The sequence below is a fragment of the Taudactylus pleione genome, unplaced genomic scaffold, assembly GCF_031769625.1.
Source record: "Taudactylus pleione unplaced genomic scaffold, aTauple2 ptg000791l, whole genome shotgun sequence".
Lineage (NCBI taxonomy): Eukaryota > Metazoa > Chordata > Amphibia > Anura > Myobatrachidae > Taudactylus > Taudactylus pleione.
In genome coordinates this window covers 3,204,630-3,230,103 of record NW_028285193.1, presented here as the reverse complement: position 1 = coordinate 3,230,103, position 25,474 = coordinate 3,204,630, and the positions used below count along the sequence as shown (strand labels likewise).

Sequence of the window (25,474 nt, the reverse complement as noted above, 5' to 3'; positions counted from 1 at the left end):
GTATTTTTCACAGACACTTTACAAGGAGATCAGGCAAAAATGCACGTCTAACTGGAGATGTGCAGTTTACAAGACAGATCATAGACTCCCGTTGTTACCGTACGTGAAGGAGCTTATGCTGGCCTTGTCAGGAGGAGATTCTGGGTGCACTTAGTGTTTGAGTGCTTAATGTTCGCAGTCAGCAAATTTATAAATAGTGTGAATAGACTCGAAAGGGCTAAAGTGTTCTGTAATACATCACACACTACAGTCCCCTACATAGATATATTTTTTAATAAAATAGTGGGGGTTTTTTTGTTCTTATACCTATTACACTGATGTGCCAAAAGTCATGGGGTAGATGCCTTGTATCGCATAGGACCCCCTCTAGCCCGAAGAAGTTCAACAACTCAACCTGGCATCGATTCCACAAATGGACGCTAGACCTCTGGAGAGATGGTGACCCATGCCATCTGGATAGCTTCCCACAGCTCCCTGATATTTGTAGGTGCAGGATATTGGGTGTGAATGGACCTCTCCTCCACGTCCCATAAATGCTCGATTGGGTTCATGTCAGGAATCGGAACTCTTCCTCGTATCAATTCTGGACAACTTGGGACCGATGACGGTGCATTAGCCTGCTGGAATAGTCCATCATTGTGGGGATACATGAAATCCATGAAGGGCTGCAAATGGTCATCAGGCAATGTAACATAGCGGTTACCGGTCAATGACGTGTACAGGCGGACCCAACCCATGTCACATGAACACACCTCACGCCATTATGGAACCAACGCAAGCCTGCACGGTGCCTTGTTGACAACTAGAGTCCATGACCTCATGGGGTCTGCACCAAACCCGACCCTACCATGAGCCCAAAACAACTGGAACTGTGACTCATCGGACCACGCCACGTTTCCAGTTCACCAGGGTCCAATTAGTGACGTCACAAGCCCAGGTGAGGCACTGTGCCAGGTGTCATAGTCAACAGGGACACTCTGGTGGGTCTTCTGCTCCCATATCCCATGGAAACTAAAGAACGCTGCACTGACCTGCTGGTTATGCGTCTGGTACCTCCTGCATTGAATGTGGATGTGATTTGTGCCAGATTTGAGCTTGTCTGTTAACACAAACAATTACGCTGGACACAGTCAATAAGTATCCGTGGTCGGCCACTGCGCTGTCCACAGTGGGTGGTAATTCCCTCCCAATTTTTTCACAGTATACACATGACACTATAGAATGTCTACACAACTTCGGAAATGGAATGTCCCATTCGTCGGGCACCCACTATCATGCTCAGTTCGAACTCTGATAATTGACGTCACCTTGCCATTCACAGACTAGCCGGAGGTCTGAGCATTTCCAAGATGTCACAGTACGGTGACACCATTAATTTTACATACTGCTATCCCATGACTTTTGGCACTCCAGTTTATACTGCCAATAGAACAGCCCCTCTAGTGTCCTTCTAGTATAATGGTAAACTGGGGATCATAGATTCCTAATCAGCAAGACCAGTACAGTACATACAATCATTTACCAGTAAAACAAGTCACGATTCAGTATAACATTCTTTTGAAGATGCAGCTGCGATTTTATAACTTTATAGTGAACAGGCCGCAGGTGTTTGTTTATCTGTCCTTTTATCTTTTTGCTTCCTTTTCATTGTATCTGCTCTATTGAAGAGTTTGATTTCTTTTCTTCTTTGATATTAAATGACGTCCAGCATCAAAGTGATTTAAAGGGATCTTGTGAATGACCGATTACAGCCGACATTTGTTTCCCACCAGGTAATGACACAGGCCCCAGCCCAGCAGATAAAACTCTGAATAAGTTTGAAAGACTGTCTCACTCCGCCAGGTGAGTGTACTGGGAGCAGGCGGTGACATGTGTGCTACGGTCGGGGGAGGTGCTTTAATTGTCAATAAAACTTTACTTGTATTTAACGTTAACATTCCATTCCACAAGCAACGTAGACGTCAGGAAACAGGGAATGAAGTAGGGATCATATTGATAGTGGTCACATGAATTAAATGCATAGCTGCATAAGGTTCAGCCATTTATTTCACTTCTATTTCTCATCCACGTGGAGTGGAATTTGAAAGAAGGGACATATAGGGGTCCAGCCTTTCTAGTGCCCCCCGCAGTGCCAGACAGCGAGGGGAAGAGAGACCACCTACAGATGTGTTCTCATACACTATTGGCGCAGTCACGCCAAACAGCCCTTCTTAGAGCGCCAGGTCCAATGTGACTCTATTTGCGCCAAGCGTCTTTTTCAACGGAAAATGCGTCTTAGGGCAGTATTCAATTAGGCAGCGAAAAGTCGAAATCGGCGATATGACGTCATTTTTCGCATGTTTTAATTATCCCCGTATTCGATTACAAAGACTTTTCGCCGGTGCGAAAAGTCTTTGTGAAAAAAACGGGGATAACTTTTCACCATGTTTTACATGGCGAAAAAAAAGTGCAGAATTGGGTGGGGCTTAGGGGTGCAGGCTTAAAAAAATAAAAAATAGCCTGCACCCCTGGGAATGTCATTCAAGAATAAACACTGTAAAAAAAAAAGTAAAAAAAAAAATGGACACCCCAAAAAATGTACTTTCATTTTGGGTGTAAAAAAATAAATAATTAGGGAACACACTTCTAAAATAGCCAAATTAAATTCAGAGGGGTCCCCAAGTATGCGGAAGTTGTTTTCTTCATTGCGAGAGTAGCGGTAGGTGCATTTTTGCAGAATTTTTAAAAATCATTTTAGGGACTTAAAAAAATGCTTGCCGCCCCATTTTCATGTACCCCGAATTTGATATTTTTTTTTTTTTAAAATAACTATTCCTAAGTGCTTTCCTTCACCCCTTCTTCATAGCCACAAATATGCACCTGCCACGGCTATTAGAAACCCCGACTTCCTTCAGCAGGTAAAATTGGGGGTACCCATAGTGATCCCCCATGTCTAGACATCTTTAGGGGGGTCCCTGGAATATTTCCTGACAATTCCCGTTTTGGGGCGATACTCACCTTTCCGCCGGCTCCCGTTTTCGTTGATTTCAAATTGAATACGGGGATAAAGCGGGCGCGCGCCCGATACTTTATCCCAGCAAAACCTCCGATATTGAATACCCCCCATAGTCGCAATGTGATGCGACAAAACCGCTTTGTGAGACCGCACTGATTAATTTGATATGTGTGCGACGGAGTCTGAATCTATATGCAAAGTGCTACGATGCATCGGCCACGACTTTGCTCCCACACCAAAGACCTTATTCAGAGGCGGCCGTACGGTCTACGGCCGCCTCGATGTTTTGCCAGTGCGCATGCGTGAGACCCGCTACGACCGACAGCGCTGGTCGTAGCGGGTCTCTTTCCAAAGGGGGCGAGCTGTCGATGTTGATTGACAGCTCGCCCCGTTTGGAAGGCGGGCCGGGGGGGGTGGCAGCCCAAACGGAGGCGTTCCCATGGGAACGCCTGCCGTTTGGGGGAGGCCCCACTGACATCACTAGTGATGTCAGTGGAGAGCTTCCGGCTCTGACAGAGCCAGAAGCTCTCCGGGGCTTACGACAAGTGAGACTCTACCCTAGGGTCTCGTCGTAAGCCCCGATGGTCGCAATGGTCTCTGACCATCGCGACCATCAGCCAAGCGGTCGTTGGAGCTGTGGGTGTTAACCCACAGCCTAACGACCGCAACAGAGGCGGGTGGTCAGGATGCAAGTGGCCGCCCAGTTTCTGAGCGACCGCTTGCATCCTCCGACCGCCTCTGAATGAGGCCCCAAGTTCTGTTGCGCCTTGTATACAGACTCAGTCACACACAGATATACAAGTGTTGCATAATAAATAAATAAGTGCAGTGAAACGGTCCGACGCATCCTATTGTGTCTAAGATGCATATTTGGGCTATAAAGATGCTACGTTGGCGCGGCACGGCTCACTCGCGGCAGGTACCTCGCGCCGCATGATGTATTGAGGTTAAGTGTGTGAGGACACATCTGTAAGACATGGACATATGAGGTAGACATAATGCAGACATGAGGACACAGCAGGGGGGACCTTCCTTGTTAGTGAATTGATAGGGGGCATGGTGCACTTTAAGGGTCAAAACATATAACTTTCTATGAGACATAATTTCTAACCTGTAAATGAGAACATTTAGATCTCAAGCAACTTGTGCTACAACATTATCATTAATTTACTTGTGGTAAATGTACAATTAAATCTTGCCGCTCGCCATTCATATTCTGTCTGAATGATTGATATCATCTATATTCCTACAGTTGTATTTGTTGAGCATCTAAGTTAAAAGATAACCACTTTCCAGAGGTTCCTAATGAATGTACAGTATATGCCATACGTCACTTTGGGGACCTCTCACACCATTGAGAACATGAAGGTCTTGTCATCTCCTTTGGCAATCCTTAATGGACTGGAATGAGGTTGCCTCACTCCCGCTGCCATATCTTACAGGGTCTTCTACAACTTTTTATTCACCAGATTCCCATTCCAGAGTCTTATGTGCTCTCCGGCATGTCCTTAGTGCCACAGCCACTAAACCCTGTTGTCCCACCAGCTTTTTTATAAACTATACGCTGACAGCAGGTACCCTACTGGACAAAATTAAGGTGCCCGTCCATGATGCAGCCCACCCAGCAGATTGCTGGCCCAAACAATCGCCCAGTCTGATAGTATATTTCAGTGAAGCCGGACCTTAAACCCTGTTAATAACTGCACCATTGTGCACACTTATCAGACGGCAGGAAGCTTTGTAAACCAGGCAGCCGTTTCTTTTGCCCACTCACCAGTGCCCCAGGTAAGGCCAGTGATGTGTGGTTATATGTAGGCCACAGATCGTACAGCGTGTCTACAATGGGTGCAGGGTGTACTGCGCACACAGGCACTTGAGTAAAGACCACTGGCGCCACATTTCGGGCACATTCACCACAAATATGGTGCCTGCAGAGAAGATGGCAAAGAGCCCAACATTTATACGTGCTGTGCTGCCAGTTGCTGTGAATGTTTTGCAGCCAGCAGGTCTGGTCAGTGGTCGGTCTTGTGCCTGTAATAGCGCAAGCTCCAGTAACGTACTGACAAGTTCCGCCCGCTTTTTAGCCCCTCCCCTTCCTGGCGCACACGCATTATTGCAGACTATTATTACATCACCGATGGGTAATGGTAAATTCATCCTCATCATTGGTTGCAGTTGGGAAATTGTACAATATATTAGAAGTTTAAATAATTGTGTTGCTTTTTTTTTTTTTCTCTTCACTATGTAGCACAGGAACTACAAAGTCTACATTAGGACCCAGAGTTTTGCCGAAACTACCTCAAAAAGGTAAGTCCTAGATTTTTTTTTGTTTGTTTGTTTTTTGTTTTGTTTTTTTTTAGATTTTCTCCATAATCTAGATCACAACTTGAAATATATTCTTATGCAGCGTTTCATATAGCGAGGAACTATGGCGAAGGGGACAGGCAATAGAAAAAGGAGGATTTAAATCGATTTTATCTATCCGCACTAATTCAAAAATATCGCAAGAAACCGCCCAGAATGCAATTTAAAAAAAAAAAAAAAAATGCCCTAAAATGAATGCTATAGGATGTCATTTGCCAGTGCTTAGCAGCGTGTTTCTGTCTTGGGTATCGCCATGACAGTTTGTCTCCCTGATGCCTCAGGAGACCGTACCACGGGTTTTTGGATGTGGTCCTGTGTACTAAGACCTATGCAGTTTTTGCAGAGCCGTCCGGATGGGCATCTTTTTTAAAAGAAGAATATGTCCCTGGCCCTAGATCTCAGGCATCACTAAGGTTGCTGTGCGATAGCCGACATAGCAACCAAACTTTACAGAGCCTACATACAGTATGGTATTCATCAGTACTCGTATACACACGTGTGTGTTATATAGGGGAAATGTATTAAAACTTTTGAAGAGTGGAGAAGTTGACCATAGCAACCAATCAGCTTTGAGCTTTTATCAATCACATTATAGAAAATAAGTGGAGGCTGTTGTGTACAGTTAAATCTCCCGTATTGAAGGTCTTAAATCATAGATGTGTCATCCGTTGCTGTTGCTGCAGTCGCGATAAACAACCCTTCTAGTCGCCTCTAGTTCCTTGTATATTTACCATGCCGATCGTCTTTTCGCACTTCAAAAAACACGCCTGCAGCCGGCCGAATCACACGGGAGGTGGCGGGTGGATTGCGACTCGTAACGCACAGAGGATAGACTAATAAGGACATGGCTGTATGTCTCCCGCATATAGGGGTGTATATGCTGTAAGTCTCAATTCAATAGATGTCCATGGAAACTCGTCTATAAATGTTTATTAAAATGCAGTGACCATAGTTTAGCACTTTTTGATGTCAGGTAATGGAAGATTAGTCATGCCGGTAAAATTATATGACATTGTCGTGAGAAGACCGATTTGTCTGAAACCGCTGTAATCCCTACCATGTATAACGCTGTCTTTTTGCATCTCATTGAAGTGGCACTTCGAAAAATAGACACAACGCATCATCTCTCGATGGACAAATACAACCAGCAACCAGACATTTTCCAGAAATTGCCACAAGCAGTAGACTTGCCTCAGAAACCGCAGCTCGCCGATCTTCCCCCGAAACCGCAGCCTTCTGAATTTACACAGAAGCCGCACATCGGAGATCTGCCCCCGAAGCCGGGAGAATTGCCTCCTAAACCTCAGCTAGGAGACCTGCCACCAAAACCACAGCTGGGAGACCTACCTCCGAAGCCGCAGCTCAAAGATCTTCCACCAAAACCCGTCCTGGGTGACATGTTGCCTAAGGCACCCGTCACGGAAGCAGTTGCCAAGCCTCATACCCCAGAGGCTAACCAGAATGCTCAGCCGGCAGAGGTGATCCAGAACTCGCAGGCAGCTGACCATACGCCTGTCCAGAAACAGACGTCAGACGCTACCAGTGATGGTCCTCCTCCTCTTCCAGAAACGCCTGTGCCGCTTCCTCGGAAGATCAACACCGTAAGTGATTTGCCACCATATAGTGGCAATGTAGACTACAGGTTGCTGAGTGGCAACTTGACTAGATCTAAGTGATCATGTACCCTTTTTTATAGTTAGCATAAATCGAGCAATGCATTTTAATGGCAGCACCTCACACATCTCCTACTATGGTGACATTGGGGTAATTTAGTTGCATCCTTAGCTATGGATAAGGCCATACTAGTTCTATCTTTATTTCATGTCACATTTTATAGTGTAATGATTAATATAAATGTGTATTTTGCATGATGCGCAGATGTTGCAGAGTCATCTGACTGGAAGAAATAGCCGACATCCCACCTCTGGCACCAATGTTGTTGTGGGAGTAAATACTGCGGCCACCTGCTAAACCACAAACCCAGTACTTCTTCCCACAAATGTGCAATTTCCACGGCTAGACGTTCATTTAAGTATCTTGTCTCACAACACCAAATTGGATTTTAGCATCTGGAGCATTACAGCAGCCACCCCATGGCAGCTGCCATCTTGTTGTATAGAAATAGGCACATGAACCTCCAATAAGGGGGAGAAGCACCTACTCTGCATGTCTTTTTCTTGTTTTGGAAAATAATTATATGTATTATAATAGTATGGTAAATGGGTGAATTAAATGTGTTGTACAAGACCGCCCGCACTTATTAAGTGTGATTACTTGCACACTGCAGCAGCATTTGGCTCTCAGCGGTAAAATTGAAGAATACTTACATATTCCCGAGTGTACAGACATTAAAGAGTCTTTAAAATCCATCCTATAGATGTTATTGCGGCAAATTACTTACTTACAGATTACTGCATCCTTAGAGTATCCTGTATCTATTTTCTGTTCATTGTTTCTAATATTTTGATTAGGGAAAGGTCAAGCTGAAGAGAGTGAAGACGATATACGATTGCCAGGCGGACAATGACGACGAGCTGACATTTGTTGAGGGAGAGGTGATCGTAGTAACAGGTGAAGAGGACCAGGAGTGGTGGGTGAGTATCGGCTTACGTATGTATAGTACATGTATAAAGGTCTTCCCTCTGCGGCCTATCTGTAAGGGCTGAGAGGTGCTGTGGAGAATGCCAGGACGTTGGGTGCTTCTCTGCCACAACAGCTTGGTTGTGGAGGACGAGAGTAATATATATTTTTCTTTCAACCAATGGGGAACACTAGGACCCTGGGTATAGGGTGAGCTGCAGGAGCCTGGGCACCAAGGAGTTAACGTCTTTGCAGGCAGCACAGGCTCCTCCTCCCTTGAATGCTGGAAAGCCAGTCTTTGTTGGTGCCTTTAGGAAGCTGGCACTCTTTTTGGGCTGCACCGAAGCCCCTCTTAAATTCATGCTACCACTGACCGCTCCACCACCCCTCTGGCGGCCGGTGCGCTGACAACGATGTCAGTATCACCAGCCACCTTCTCAGCACAAGGGAGCAGCCAGGGCCAGACACAGGGGCAAGTAAGCGGCTCCTTACTGGGAATCTTATTTATCAAAGTGTTTTATCATTCACAACGGTGCTCCAGCCAATCAGCTCCCAACAGTCACCTGTTTGAAAAATGACAGTTGGGAGCTGATTGGCTGGAGCTCCATTTATCATACACAACGGATTTTATCACTCGTAGTGAATGATAAAACTCATTGATAAATAGGCCCCTAGGCGGAGAGCCGGGCTCACAGCGACAAACACCGCCGGAGGGGTAGGCAGCCGCCGCCGGTACTAGCAGCAGGTACACAGTCTTGTCTGTGTTACCGCTAGGCTACCAGGTTCTATAATGGGGGTGCCATTATTAGGTGGCAAGTCCCTGGAGTTGGCCAGAAGGAGGAGGAACCTTCCCGTATTCTCTCCAAAACCCTTTCAGTGGCTGGTTCCTGTTCCTGGGTTCCCCACAAAAGACTCCCCTCTCCTCCCACTCCCAGAAGCTGAGCAGCCGTCTTACAGCACTGAGCTGCCTGCAGGGAGAGAGGATCTCCTGCCTCCCCTTTACCTCACTATTGTGGTGCCAGGTTTTTCTCTAGTCCCCTTCCTCACCTATTGGTGTTGGTTGTTGAGACAATTGTGCCTGTTATGTCTTGTTATTTCTGAGCACTTGGCTGTGGTTAGTGTAGATTACCTGATTTCACTTGCAGCACTGTTTATTCTTAGTTTAAGTAGTGCATGACATCTTATTACTGCCTACATTATATTGTCAGTTTAGCAATTTGATATTTTCCTAATTAGATCTCAAATTGTTATTATTATCCGTATTTGTCTGATAAGCATTTTGTCTGCTACTCATTGCTATTATTAGCTTAGAGTGCATCTGCATCACATTACTGCCAGATCGCCATACCACATACTGGAGCCCGGGGCTAAACACAAGCCACCCCGAAGGGATAGTTCTAACTCTTTACATTCAGGTTATGACTCCTAGGGGTAAATTTACTAAAGTGAGAGTTTTTAGAAGTGAGTTTTAGAAGAGATGTTGTCCATAGCAACCAATCATAGGTCGCAAAACAATTATTATCTGGATGTGACTATAGCGCTTTACTCTTTCTAGAGGGGAGGTGCATTCCAATGTTTCAGCGCTAGAGGAATGTTAGAAGACATAAAAGTATTATTTTACAAACAGTACATTTCGCTAGGACATCGTCACTACAGCAACCAAACGCTACATTCACAGTGCAATAAGTGCTATGGGTCACCTTTAGAATGTAAGCTCTCACGAGCAGGGACCTCTTCCCTCATGTGCTTCTCTTTACATTTTCTTCTACTCCTTACTCCCCATAAGGGCACCTAGCACGTGACCGCCATCTCCCTGCTGCTTATTGTGAGTGCTTTAATCGCTATTGCAGCAATGTATATAAGTCGTGTCCTTGTCCTGTACTGTAAGTTACTTGTTTCTTGTTCACTTATTAGTTCTGCGGAAGGCGCTGCGGAACACTTGTGGCGCCATATAAATAAAGGATAATAATAATAATATTTATAATAACAAACATATTTCAAGAACCTCATCTCCTCCCAGTCCTCAAACCCCCGGCGTCTCTTTACCACTTTCAACTCCCTCCTCTGCCCTTCCCCTCCTCGCCTCCCTCCTCACTCTCTGCCCTTGACTTTGCCACCTACTTTACATCTAAAATTGACTCCATACGTGAGGATACGTAAGACTCTCTGCACTCCTCCCCCTCCTTTCCCTGACCACCCCTCCCCTGCTGTCTCACCAATTCTGACATCCTTCTCCCCTGTTTCTGGAGAGGAAGTCATGGCCCTCATCCGGTCCTCCCCTCCTTCCACCTCCCCTCTTGACCCTATCCCTTCCCATCTCCTCTGTTAACTGTCTCCTTCTGCCTGTTCCCATCTTGCGTACCTCCTTAATCTCCACCAATCATCTGGCACTGTCCCTTCTGCATTCAAACATGCCTTTGTCTCCCCCATTCTTAAAAAAACCTACCCTTGATCCTAACATACTTTCCAACTATCGACTTATCTCTCTTCTCCCTTTTGCTTCCAACCTCCTTGAGCGTATTGTCTACAACCGCCTCACCACCTTCCTTACCTCCCACTCCCTCTATTGACTCATTTCAATCTGGCTTCTGTTCTCTCCACTCCACTGAAACTGCCCTCACGAAAGTCAGCAATGATCTCCTTGCTGCCAAATCCAAGGGCCACTACTCTCTGCTCATTCTCCTTGACCGCTCTGCTGCATTTGACACTGTAGATCACCCTCTCCTCCTGCAAATTCTTTACTCTCTCGGTTTACGTGGCCCTGCCCTCGCCTGGCTGTCCTCCTACCTCTCTGATCGTTCCTTCTCTGTGTCCTCCCATGACTTCTCTTCCCCCCCCACTTCCACTAACAGTAGTGTTTCTCAAGGTTCTGTTCTTGGACCTCTCCTTTTCTCCCTATATACGTCCTCTTTAGGGGAACTCATTAACTCCTTTGACCTCCAATATCATGTCTATGCTGATGATACTCAAATTTACCTTTCCACCCCTGAGCTCTCCCCCTCGCTCCTTACCCGTATCTCCAACTGTCACTCTGCTGTCTCTTCATTGATGTCCCAGCGCTTTCTTAAACTTAACATGTCTAAGACTGAGCTGATCATCTTCCCACCCTCTTCCACTACATCACTTCCCACAATTTCATTATCTATTGATGGCACAACTATCTCCTCTAGCCCCAAAGTGCGCTGTCTTGGAGTTATCCTAGACTCCTCCCTCTCCTTTAAACCATACATTTAGCACCTCTCGCAGTCCTGCCGTTTCCACCTAAAAAATATCTCCAGAATTAGACCCTTCCTCACCCAGGATGCCACTAAAACACTCATCCACTCACTGGTCATCTACAGATTGGACAACTGTAATGTTCTCCTAACTGGCCTCCCAGTCTCTCACCTCTCTCCACTACAATCAGTCCTCAATGCTGCTGCTCGGCTCATCTTCCTCTCCAGACGTTCTACATCTGCTTACCCTCTCCTTCAAGCCCTACACTGGCTCCTCTTCCCCTTCAGATGCCAATTCAAGGTTCTTACATTCGCCTACAAAGCCCTCACCAAATCCTTCTCTCCCTTCACACTCCCACCCGTCCACTTCGCTCAACAAATGCATGCCGCCTCTCCTGCCAACTGATTACTTCCTCCTACTCCCGCATCCAAGATTTTGCCCGTGCTGCTCCCTACCTTTGGAATGCTCTCCCTCTCCCTATCAGACTCTCCACCTCTCTATAAATCTTCAAACGGGCTCTCAAGACCCACTACTTCATCATGGCCTTCTAGCACTCATCCTCACCCACCTCATGTTCTTTCCACCCTATCTTCCCCTTCTGTGTCATGCCTGCTGTCTGCCCCTCCCCTTTAGAATGTAAGCTCTCACGAGCAGGGACCTCTTCCCTCATGTGCTTCTCTTTACATTTTCTTCTACTCTTTACTCCCTGCTACTTATTGTGAGTGCTTTAATCGCTATTGCAGCAATGTATATAAATCTTGTCCTGCACTGTAATGTACTGTAAGTTACTTGTTTCTTGTCTACTTATTAGCTCTATGTACGGCGCTACGGAACACTTGTGGCACCATATAAATAAAGGATAATAATAATACAGAACCTGCGTCTTTGGACGGAGCAGCGATGCTAACGCCGCCGGAGGCGTCTTGTGTAAATGGACGACTCCTGACAGCCTCCGTGATTCGATGCTGCATCCGGAGACGCTGCCATCTGATCCCTCTGCGTGACCATCGGTCATCCTGAGTCACCATCAGGTGACTCAGTATGACCAATGTTTTCTCACAGCTGAAGCCAATGAAGCCGCGTATAAGAATCCAATTTATATTTTTCAAAGGACCAGTTGTAAATTAAGGTTCTAATATCACCCCAGATTCATGTTAAATAAGGGATAAACGCAATTTACTACTGGCCACTTAGGGACTTTTGTAGGGGGAGAATTAGAGGTGATGCCTTTATCAACCAATCTGCTTCTAGGTATCATTTTCTAGACTACTAGATAAGCGATAGCTGGAATCTGATTGGTTCCTATGGATAACACCTCCATTTGCCCGCTTGAGAAGGTTTCATAATGCTCCGCCTAAATATCTTTTATTCACAGCAAAAGTATGTGTTAGTTGGCGAGTACTGAATGTGTTTCTTCTATATTCCTTCCAGATTGGCCACATCGAAGGATATCCAGAAAGGAAAGGCGTCTTCCCGGTGTCATTCGTCCACATATTGTCAGAATAGAACACGGACTAGAAGTGTTGCAAATCGCCCGCCCGGGCCGGAGCTTCTTAGCCAGCTTACTACTGTGTATTCTGTACTACGTCTGTATATCATTTCATCCAGTACTGTCATTATCTGTATTGTACATGTGCGATGTTATTCTGCCATTGCCAGTATTACAGTAGCCGGAGAAGCTGAGAGAACCGCTTGGGTCCACCGCTCTCGCCCCTTACCGTACTGCCAGCACCGTCTTATCCAACACTATATACTACACACTCTGTCCCTGGCCACACCTCGCTTTACAGTCTCAGTATCGGCCACGATATAGGCGATGGGACCCCGCGGCGACTCGGATCCATCCGCCATCCCACCTCCAAGCACCCAAGCTGTGTATTTATTACAAATATAATAAGGTCCGGATAGTTTTTAACAAATCGTCAAGTATTTTCTGTGCTCTGTATTTCTTTCATTTGAACTTACTGCAACACTCGTGCTGTTACTTTGCTGCAAGTAGTAAAAGAAAATATATTTCTATCCAAAGGCTTCTTTTATTGAAGTATATACATATATATATATAATATACATATATATATTAAAAAAATAAATGACATTTCATCGGAATTTAACCTAATGACTGCTAAACAATATTAGTCTGTTTACATTATGCATGCATTACTCCAACCACAGAAACAATTCCAGAATACTTGAATCCTGCGTGTAAGCCGGGAATAGAATTTTAGTCCTAGACTTTGTTTAGGCCGAGTTGTTCTGTAGCTGCGAGGACCGGAGGGGAAAATATTTTTCCATTAGAAAGATTTATTTGAGATAGACAGTATTACTTATTTCTAATATGGATCACATCTGGCGTAGTCGGCAAGCCTCGTGATAATAAATATGTACGCCTCTGTATAACTCTTCTGTTTAGGTTTTTTTTTTCTTTTAATGTATTATTTAAACTGTACCATAAGTTATTCATAGATGCAAAGTTGAAATGTATATTGTTTGTTAAATAGAAGCTTATTGAATCCGACACGAAAGTATTTCAATCCACTGCTTGAGGGGTCTCTAGTCCACGTTGGGGAGACCCCCTCCGCCGGCTGTTGCAGGGTCCTTCAGCCAAGTCCCCCAGATCATGTTACGTACTGGATCTTAGACGTTTGTTATTTGTGGTAACTTGTTTAGTTAGAAATGCAAAATAAATATAACACATACGCGTCAAACAGTGAAATGGAAACACACTCGGTTTACATGAATTTGTATTATTTTTTGCTGTCCAATGTCACCAAATAGAACATAAACATTGACAGCTAAATGTCCTCTTACCTTTTGTATTTCATTCCTGTGCACTTCTGATTATTTCATTCTAATTTTATGTACTATTATTTTTTTTAAATCGTTTTTATTTTTTTTAGGCACATTTTTTGCATGTAGAAATATTTTATTTATATTTTCCCATTTTTTTTTTTTTTATCTCAGTCTGAGACTTCAAACTGTTTTCAGTGCGATAATGGAATATAAAATGTGGCTCTAATAAGACAGCCAATCATAATCCAATCTATTAGACTTTGCATGGAGAAACGGTTTTATTTATTTACAAGTATTTCAGCAATACGCAATAGCTGTCATGGCGGACACGCCTGAAGAAAGTCAGACGACCAGGACTTAAGATCACTTGTTTGCGGAGTTTACCCTGCAAAGTGTTTCAACAACATGGTACAATATACTGATTTTAATGCAAGTCACAAGCTCATTTTTATTAATCATTCCATATTATAAATGAATAAAAATGTTTAAAGTGACATCGACAATAGAAAACTACTGTTGTTATTTTTTTATTTGTTTATTATTTTTTTTTTTATGATATTTTTTTGAAGCCCGAATACTATGTGCCTCTGATAAAAAAAAAATGGGAGAAAATATTGCAAGATATATATATTATAAATATTTTTATATTTATAATATAATAAAATACAAATGATTACACTGGTGCTTGAGTTTTATATATTACCGATAATAAAAGAAGGAATCTTTCAGTATAAAAAAAATTCAGTTTTTTAATGGGATCTTGGAGGAAATCCTGGATCCACTATTACCATTGAAATTGTATACCAATGATATTTCTTGTATGTATCATGTATTGATTAGTGTATTGGCTGCACTGTGTATTATGTTACTGCTCTGTATATTAGGTTAAAACTCTTACAGTTTCATATTACTGTTTACTGAACGTTGAATGTTATAATTTCACCAGAGTTCTCTGCTCCAGCCCTGAAACTATAAAAAATACATTTTATTTCAAAGTTGAAACACTTTAAAATTTATATTTGAGGCATCTGTTCGGCTTCAGTATATTAAGTCGATATAGAACAGGGCACGGTCCTAGGGCCTGATTTAGAGACATTCGCAATGCCATTTTTTCTGTAAATACCTGTAAGTCACACTGCGCATGTGCCGTGATGGCGGTTGCCATGCGAATTTCTTTGCAAAGTGAATTGACAGGCAAGGAAGTGCTTGTGGGCGGCAATGGGGCGGGGGGGGGGGGGTGACTCAAACGCAGGCGTGTCATGACCATTTTGTGAAGCATCTCCTAGCGCACGACTGCAATCCTGTACGCAGTCGCAAAGGCTCGGGGTCCCTGTTACGACGGCTATTCTGAGTCGCCATAGGGTGATTTCCAAGTTCGATGACTGTTGAGCGACTGATGGTTGCGTCTTTGTAAGCAAGTGGCGTATCTTAGACGCTGCAGGTGGGCATTGCATTGCAAGTCCCCGACGGCTGTGATATTTGCATATATTCTCGTATCCACTATGTACGGGATCGCAACTGCGAGGGCACTTGCGACCATCTCTAAATCAGGCCCATAATGACAAAAGGGAACATGACAACATGTTCATCAGGCCAACATTCAGCATGTCCACACAAACAAAATGCTGACACAGTCAAAATGTCGACAATACAGTTTTCAGGTATGCCTGACGCTACCCCTAACGTCATGTCATAAGTCTACATTTTGTCCAAGCCGACATTTTCCAGTTGTCGACATGTTCGATGTCAACATTGTGAATGTCCACATACAAAATGCTTACGTGACTACATGGCATTTATTCATAATGTTTGGGTTCTTCATAATAATTTAAATGTGTTGGATTGGCCTAGTCAAAGCCCAGATCTCAATCCAATTGGGAATCTGTGGTCAGACTTGAAGATTGCTGTTCACAAGCGGAAACCATCCAACATGAAGGAGCTGGGGCAGTTTTGCCTTGAGGAATGGGCAAAAATCCCAGGGGCAAGATGTGGCAAGCTCATAGAGACTTATCCAAAGCGACTTGCAGCTGTAATTGTCGCAAAAGGTGGCTCGATAAAGTATTGACTTTAGGGGGGTGAATAGTTATGCACGCTGAAGTTTTCTGTTATGTTGTCCTAAATGTTGTTTGATTCACAATTTAAAAAAAAAAAACACAACTTCACAGTTGTAGGCATGTTCCGTAAATGAAATGATGCACACCTTCAAACAATCCATTTTAATTCCAGGTTGTGAGGCAACAAAACATGAAAAATACAAAGGGAGTGAATACTTTTGCAAGGCACTGTAGATATTAGACAGCCTTGACTTGATTGCATAGAGCTGTCAGCATTGTAAAAACTACAATGTTTAAGGTATAATCCTATTTTTAGTACCGGTATCTACAATATTCAAGTGGAGCATGGAGGCTCAACTGTTGCAAAACTCAATGGCTGCCTGTACTAAGCTGCCACAACCATCACAGAGCATTACAGTGACCACCATATAATGCAGAGAATATCGCAGTGACTACCACATACTACAGAGAATCAGTGACCGCCACGTAATGCAGAGAGCATCACAGTGACCACAATATTATACAGAGAACATTACAGTTACTGCCATATACTGCAGAGAGTGTTATATGCTAGTCATTGTAAAATAGAGAGCATTGCAGTGACCACCATATAATACAAAGAATATCGCAGTGACTGTCATATTATACAGAGAACATCACCTTGACCACCAGATAATGTAGAGAGCATCGCAGTGATCACCATATAATACAGAGAGCATTACAGTAACCACCATATAACGCAGTGACTGTGTTGTAATACAGAAAGCATCTCGGTGAATGTCATTTAATACAGAGAGCATTGAAGTGGCTGCCATATAATATAAAGAACGTCGCAGTATCCACAATATAATAGAGTGCATTACAGTGACCGCTATATAAAACAGTATCGCAGTGACTGCCATATAATACAGAGTGCAGCAAGCATCCGAATGACTGCCTTACACAGCATGGCCCCTGCATTGGGATAAATCAAACACCAAGCTGTGGGCAGATCTCTCTCTCTCTCTCTCTCTATATATATATATATATATATACACACAGGGACAAATGTAGGATTTCTAGAGGGGGTTTCCATGTCACGCCGCTAAAGTGGGCATGACCACCATAAAAGGGTGTGGCTATCATTTTCGCTAATCCCAGGCCACATCTACATCAAATATGATCAGAGATGAGTAAATACTTAAGCGACCGATTTGGTAAGTGACCAATGGGCAGCTCGATGTCTGGAAAGACTTCACAACTGGATGGGCATTTAAATTTGCCCATCTGAGTGTGATGCCAGTGTTGGCGGTTCCTGCGGCCAGTATATGGGTGGTTGGTGGGTCACCTGTACAAAACGGTGTAGATGTACCTTTGGCTGTGCTGCAGGTCTGACCTGATATGTCTGTGAACAATGTCATTCTCAGACATATAGTTTGTACACACCCGCATATACACTATGACATATGTCGTTCGCTGAGTGACATATCGCATAGTGTACCCTTTAGGCAGGAATTAGGCTTTAATGGAGAGTATTTTAATTAATAATAATGGTGTAGATAAAAAGCACTCACTGGATTCTGCCCCATTGCAGGTACCACTTCTCCCTGCATCCCCAGGACTGGGCAAATACCAGCCAGCGGGCACTGTTTCTGCTCACCTCCTCTCGTGGACTCCCACTCCTTGCACACACCTCTCTTATGGGTCCCTTGAGCTGTTCTACTCCAGCACATCTGTTCCGCTCCCTCCTGCAATCCTGCCCGCTCTCCTTTTGCTAAGCGCGGACTCCTCCTTCCTATTCCAATCCTTTCCCCCTGGCAGAGCTGCCATCAGCAGACTGAGAGCCCTGTTAAAGATGTATCAGGCAGTCGCTCACAAATATGTCACCGCCGGGGCCCGTCTGTCCCAATCAGCGACAGCAGAGATAGCACTTTGCCCTGCAGCCTCCTACCTTCACCGCCGGTCCCACTCCCATACAGGAGGTGCAAATCGGGGGTGGAGCTTCGATCAACTCTGGGGGGTCTTCAGACGTCCAGGGGGGGGGGGGGGGCGTTTGTATGAAAATGCCCAATGCTTCAGCCCGGGTGGCCGGGAGATTAATGTTTGGGATGGTGCCAGGAGAAAAATAAATTCCTCCCAACAGTCTCTGCACTGCAGGGGTTGTTGTGGGCCTATTTTAATGGGTCATACTTACCTACCTTTTATAATCTCTTCCCGGGAGAAGCCCGGGTAAGAGAAGCAGCAGGGGGCCGATGGGGGCGGGGCCTAACGATTCACGTCATTAAGCCCCGCCCCCTCGCTGCAAAACTGCCGCGATTGGGTAAAATTTACATAGGGGGCGGAGCCAAATGCTGTGATTCATGCAGAATCACCTCTTAAGCCCCGCCCCATTCACGGAGACCCGCGATCGTCGCTGGTATTCTTTTCATTCTGCCCACTTCACTAGGAAGTGGGCAGAATGCGGGAGAAATGCCTACCCTTCCGGGGGTGCGGGGGGTTACTTGAAAAATCGGGAGCCTCCCGCGAAAACCGGGAGGGTAGGCATGTATGTAATGGGTGGGCTTGGAGCTGCAGTTCCACCCTCCCCGCATGCAGCATTGTAACTTCATATCCCGCCGTCGTACACCGGATCGCGCAGTGTGTACAGCGTGTGCAGTGTTTTCGTTACAACACATCGCCTTAAAAGTGTCGTAGTGGTATGAGAAAATCGCACTGCGGGCAGAAGGATCCTGGCTCGGGGGAGCGCGGGTAAGTGAGTTTTCGTTCGGGGATGGTTTGTTATTTTTGCTAAATTGTCACTAACAAGATGGAAGTATCCTGTAATGACCTGACAGGGAAATGGCACAAATGCAAATTAATATAGTAGAATCCCATGAGTAAGTTTGCAATGTGTTTCCTCTGCTGTCAATAAAAATCTATTTATTTCCTGCAATCCTGATGTACATTGTTTGGCTTAGTTTTAACAATTGCATTGTCACGGCATGACAGTAGATGAAGTTTGTTAGATTGACCACCAGAGGGTGCTATCCGCTGACTTGATCTGTATTTTCCCTGAAAACAATGCCCATGAAATATTAAATCCCACACTCCTGCAAAAGGTGCACATGAAATAGGATATAAAATAATTAAAAACAATCACAAACTTAACATAAGTGGTCCACATGTTTAACAGGAACATATATGTAATCTATATATATATATATATATATATATATATATACACACACACACACACAGTCGAGTCACATTATTATGACCACCAGCTAATAGCCAGAGTAACCGCCGTGTGCAGCACATACAGCAGCTAGACGGCTGGGAGCCACGCTAACTACAGTACAACCCACAGCTGCTGGAGGGTGCGTGGTGGAGTATCCATAGAGCGAACACAACGATCTCACAGATGCTCAATTGGGTTCAAGTCCGGGGAATTAGGGGGCCAGGGAAGTACTTGGAAGTCTTGTTCATGCTCGTCCAATCACTGTCGGACATTTCTAGCCGTGTGACATGTCTTCCTGGAAGATCCCATCCGCCTCAGGGAAGACAATCGGCATGTATGGGTGTACCTGCTCTGCAATAATGGATTCATAACCAAATTGGTTGAGGGCGTTTTCCACATGGATGTGTGGGCCCAGAGAATGCCATGAAAACATTCCCCAGACCATAACGCTGCCACCACCAGCTTGTGTTCTTCCAGCAATGGTTGCAGGGTGTTTGTTCTCCGATGGTGCTCGCCTGACACGCCAACGTCCATCCGTTCAATGAAGCAGAAAATGTTACTCATCAGAGAAGGCAACCCATTCGCCAATCAGCGGAGGTCCAATTCCGATACACATGAAAATTGAAGCCTTTTCCGCCGATACACCTTCGTTAGCATAGGTGCAGTGACCATCCGTTTGCTTCGGATCCCCATACGCCGCAGGGTTCGCTGAACTGTCATTTTAGACACGTCTGGTGGCCAACAAGGTTCATTTTGACGGTGAGCTGCTCCACTGTAGCATGTCGGTCAGCCATCATGCACCTTCGTAGCCGACGTTCACCTCTCACATAAATGGCAGACTCCAGGTCAGTTATTCGCAATGGTGCCATTTGTCCAGTCACGATATACCTTCACCACAGCACGCGGACAGTGCACAAACTGCGCTGCTTCAGAAACGCTGCCGCCCTTGGCCCGAAAGCCAATAATTATCCCTCTTTGCAACTCGGATAAATCGTCCGTTACCCATGACAGCAACGAGTGATAAGTGTGCAGACGGCCTATCACACACCTTATATACCCGTCCAAGGCAGCGCACAGCACGTGACGTACTTCATGGGGCTATGCACTGCCGACGTCAAATGTAGGAGGTGGTCATAATAATGTGACTCGACTGTATATATACTGTATATAAACACAGGGCCAGTCTGGCATTTCTGCCAATTGTCAGAAGGGTCGATGGCCTCAGGGCCGGGTCAAGAAGTGTGGCTACCGCCGCAGAGGGCGAAAGAGATCACCTGTCCACTCCATCCGACAGTTGGCATTGGACTTGGCGATATGAGGCTTGCATGCAGCTGCTCGGCCATGGAAACCCATTTCATTAAGCTCCCGCCACACAGTGTTTGTGCTTACATTAATGCCAATGGAAGTTTGGAACTCTTCATCTATGGAATCAGCAGAGCGTTGGCCACTTTTACACATCATGCGCCTTAGCAGTCATTGACCCCGCTCTGTGATTTTACGTGGTCTTCTGCTTCGTGGCTGAGTTGCTGTTGTTTCTAGATGCTTCCACTTTCCAATAATATCACTTACAGTTGACCGTGCAATGTCCAGCAGGGATGAAATTTCACGAACCGTCTTATTGCAAAGGTGGCATCCTATCACAGTACCACGCTTCCTATCACAGCATCAGCCTTCCTGTCACAGTACCACGCTTGAAGTCACTGAGCTCTTGAGAACAATGCATTTTGTGGAACAAATGTTTGTAAATGGAGACTGGATGGCTCGGTGCTTGATGTTATACACCTGTGGCAAGGGGTCCGAATTAAACACCTGAATTCAATATGAATATAAAATGTTTCCTCCCCCTGTGCAATGTCCTGACTGGCTGTCTCATCGTGGCTGTAGCACAGTTAAAATTCAAACACCAACTGTATCCCAATTGCTGCCAAACATCAATGGCAGTTGGTGTGGCTCCCCTATTTGAATAGTGAGGGAAGGGAATGTGTTACTACATAGGTGAGGGAGTGTAATGTGTTACTACAGAGCTTAGTGAGGGGAATGTGTTACTCCAGAGGTGAGGGAGGGGAATAAGTTAAAGGTGTGTGTGGGGGAAGTGTGCTACTACAGAGTTAAGCGAGGAGAATGTTGAATGTGTTACTACAGAGGTGAGCGAGGATAATGTGTTACTACAGAGGTGAGGGAGTGGAATGTGTTAGTACACAGGTGAGGGAAGGTAATGTCTTACTAAAGCAATGATGCATTACTATAGAGGTGAAGGATTAATGTGTTACTCGAGAGGTGAGATGGGAACAGTAAATATCTAAGGTCTACCCAGGTACATCTGCTAGTACAGTATTAAAGTTACTTTAAACTATGAAAAGTTGGCAAACTGGGACTGATCCTGAGTGTTGCATGATAATCAGTTTTACCACAGACACAACAATGAGCAACCAACTCCACTTGTGGCTGAGTGGTTGTAACTGGGCGGCAACTGAGCTCACACACGTAGGGTCTGGCATTGGCACGCAGGGGGTAATTAGGATGGATCTCTTGCCGGTGCTGCTGATGGCTTCTTTCCCAGGCCTACGTATGGGCGAGGTGCGAATGCATAGATCTAGCCTACTCTAGAAACGGGCAAAGATCCGCATTTATCTATGAGCGTGCAATTCTGAATTAGCCGCACGGTCATAGTGACTGTGAAACGCTTTTAACTCCATCTATCGATTCCAAGAAGCCATTGAATTGTCAGTAATATTCGAATAGACAAAGTCTTTGTATCACTCTGAAATATATAATTACCCATTGAACTTAAGATATGACACTGTCCACAATCTGCTTATTACATAAATGTAGTAGACTTAATGGTTTATTGATTAGGGGTTTGTATTCTCTGATAAGCCTCTTTAATTGCAGTTTATGGATTTATTTTCATTAAAAGTGCAGCACTATAACTGGTAAGCAGGACCCTCTTACCCCTGTGTCTGCTAATAAACCAGTCTTCATTCCTGTGTTCCCCATTGTTATGCACAATGGAATCTGCCAGAATACATCCCAACAGATTTTTGTAAGTATTATAACCCTAATAATTTACCTCCAGTGTCTGTTGGCATGCTGACTGCATCCCCTGCCAGCAAAAAAAAAACTAAATAAATTTATATATACACACACACACACACACGTGTAAATGTTGATAATGTGGCTAAAAGACGACATCACACAACATACATAAACCTCTATGGGAGCCGTGGCTAAATGACCATATGATTTTGCCAGTTATAAATTCTTCTCACCATTAAAGCTAGCAATCGCCCACAAGGCGGTGACCAAGGAGAACAGATATCTGATGTGACGTCTGTACAGCCACAGCCCTCTAATGTGGCCGGGAATTGGGGGCATATGACTAATGCCAACACCATACAGTGATAAATAAGATAAAATACAAATGTAAAAAAAAAATTAGACTAGGTCATTTCAGAATTGTTTTGAATTCATCCTCTATACGTACAGGACATAGATGCAAAAACTCCGCCCCAGAAAGGGGCATTATAAACATTCATCTAGCCGAAATCTATTTTACAAATATAACAAATACACAGCAATGGACACTATTGAGCCTTCTTCCTATAGGACTTATGACCTGTGTACCCCAAATCAGAGGATGTGACCTGTACTACTAGTGATATAGCCAGATCTCCCCATTTACATCCTGACTAGAACAATTATGGACGCAGAAGCCAGCCTTTGGTCCTAACTGGAACCTCTTATTACACCCGCTGTAGCCCCGATTGGATCAGAGGCGCATGTGTGCTGGGCTCCTCCTATCAGAGCTCAGCACATTCTCCTGTGACCCTCCCCCTGGGTGTCTCTCACCATAGAGGATCAACATTTTATGCCACTTGTGTTTAAAAATAAATAAAAAAAAGTGTTATGAACTTTACTTCAGGGGTAAAGTTAATGATCTGGCTAAGAACTGGGACACAGCTATATGCAAGTACTAATTTTAGTATTAGTATCACAAAACAAATCCCTGCCTAATGGGGAGAAGAGAAAAAAAAAAAAAAAAAAACATATCGGCACAAGAAAAGTAAATTAAGTCAGTTTAGTTCTTGTGAAAGAACCAAAAAAAATAAATTTATATATATATATATATATATATATATATATATATATTTCAGGCTTCTCTTTCTTTGTCAGTGAAACTTTCCAAAAATAACAGCAATCGGGTGGTAGCTTACAAAGACGTAGTATAGTAAGTAGGTCAGAGGATCCCTTTGAAGGTAACACACACTTTCCCTTCAATCTGGAACCAGCTTGCGGCTGGCCAACTGAAGCAAGTCTGTAAAATCATTGTATAGATTGTTTAGAGTCAGACTTGAGTCTTTTTTGCTCTGAATTTTTTTTTTTTTAATCAAAAAAAAAAAATCAAATGCACCTTTTACCAGTTATTAGCCAATTGCCTGCAGAACCACCACATCCTTAGACTCAATTGTGTCCCTGCCTAACAGAAGGACATGCGGCAGTAGTTCTCTATTAATGTGTTTGACACATCATTCACTGCATTGCTAGCTGGTCTACGCACCCTATAGTCTCTCCAGCCCCATTCCTCAGTGTTGTCTACATCCTCATGCCCCCCCCATATCTGTCCAGCCTGATGTAGCTGCTGAGAAAGTATCGCTGCTAAAATAATTTGGCGTTCTATCAAAGCACTTCACCTGCAGTCAGTATGTGGCTGTACATTTCAGGGTTATTTTTGGTGAGATCTCTCATTTAGGGGGCTTACCAAGGTTACTTTTATGGGGTCATGTATGAAGCAGTGTAAAGGGTGCAGAAGTGAACCAGTTGCTAATACCAACCAGCTTCTACCCCTCATCTTCTAGAATGAGATTGAGAAATGCCACCTCAGAGCCAGTGAGTTGCAATGACCTATTTCTCCACTGTTGGATACATTAACCCCATGGTATTATGCCTCCTAGTTGTCAAATCCAAAATTAACTAAATCTCCAAGAAACAGGGCAGCTTACACTGCGACATCCCTGCCACACATGTACTCCGACATAAACAAGCATATACTCAGGTTTGTCATCTATGTATCTGCCAAGAATAGGACAGGCACCAGTTTAACGCTCTCACTGCCTTAGGTGATGGGAGCAGGGTGTTTTATTCAAGGCACCAGGCATTACACATGGCCCAACTTTCTACTTCTGCATTTGAAACATCAGGAGGATTTCCGATTACGTTACAGGCTTTTCCTGACAGAAGTTTGAAATAACTTGCAAATACTTAATAGACCCAGAACCACCTCCTAGGAGTGTTTTGTTTAAAAAAAAAAGGTATTTGCCTACAAACCATTACTGTCACACCTCATTTTCAGGCTTTCCATCTGGAAACAGGTGTGATAATTACTGACCCAACAAAAGAGATTAACTCAGTGTATTAATGAAACCCAGAAAACATGTCCTGTTAGAGTACTAAAGGATGAGTTGAAAATCACTGCACTAGTGTCAAGTTTCTCCTTGTTATCAATTGGACATTTAAAAATGTTTTTATTTTATTTTTGTATAATACACAGGTGAAGGGGGAATGTGTAAATTTGGGGGAAAAAAATAAAATAAAAACCCAAGACTTTTTTTCTCAACCAAAAAAAAAAAAAAAAAAAAGCCTGTCCCCTTTTCTCATGATAGATAGCCACCAGCATACTTGGTGTACAAATACATAAGGAGTGTCAACTGCAATATACATTTGTGTTGTACTCAACACGGGTCCCTAGCAACTTACTAGGTGAGGGTCCAGGGATGTCAGCTTGTCAAGGCCCCATAAGTATGGAAAATAAAATAGACCTACAAAAACTATGGGGCTCCGATCACTACAAGCCATATGCAAGATAATTTACCACAGACCATGTGAACATGCTCACTTACAGGTCTCACCTCTACAACACATTTATTATGCTTACAGCAAGCTGTGTGTCAACCTTGAGCGTAATCAGTTTATACTGATGCTGCCAGTTACGATAGATCTCGGTGTAGTTGAGGCATCCACATGCTTATACGTCTCACTGGGTTCTCCACTTCTGTATCTGATGCTGCTAGGCCCTGTTCCCCAGGATGCATGTTAAGTTGGTGCAGCCAGTTAGACAACAGCTCACTCCCCCCAACCTTCCCTGAGCAGATGGTGAAAAGGTTGAATATCATACCAGAAACTATAAGTATAACATAGTCAGCCAGGTACCCACCTATTGCCCAGTGCCATTTTTTTGTAGATCAACTTATCAGGTTTATGACTGTATAGAAAGACACCAGG

At 44.2% G+C, this 25,474-nt stretch overlaps 1 protein-coding gene across 5 annotated transcripts in view; it reads left to right on the top strand.

The window, feature by feature from the left end:
• The window catches only part of ASAP1 (ArfGAP with SH3 domain, ankyrin repeat and PH domain 1), a 354,817-nt gene extending 340,239 nt beyond the window's left edge, over nt 1–14,578 (top strand). For 4 of the 5 annotated variants that reach the window (XM_088457887.1, XM_088457888.1, XM_088457889.1 and 1 more), the window contains 5 exons: nt 1,773–1,842; nt 5,244–5,302; nt 6,452–6,960; nt 7,831–7,953; nt 12,587–14,577. In XM_088457887.1, coding sequence (XP_088314013.1) covers nt 1,773–1,842; nt 5,244–5,302; nt 6,452–6,960; nt 7,831–7,953; nt 12,587–12,661 — 836 coding nt within the window. In that variant the 3' untranslated portion in view covers nt 12,662–14,577. Of the gene's footprint in view, nt 1–1,772; nt 1,843–5,243; nt 5,303–6,451; nt 6,961–7,830; nt 7,954–12,586 lie in introns of all 5 variants that reach the window. The other variant, XM_088457891.1, reaches the window with a different exon arrangement.
• Nucleotides 14,579–25,474: the final 10,896 nt, after the last annotated feature.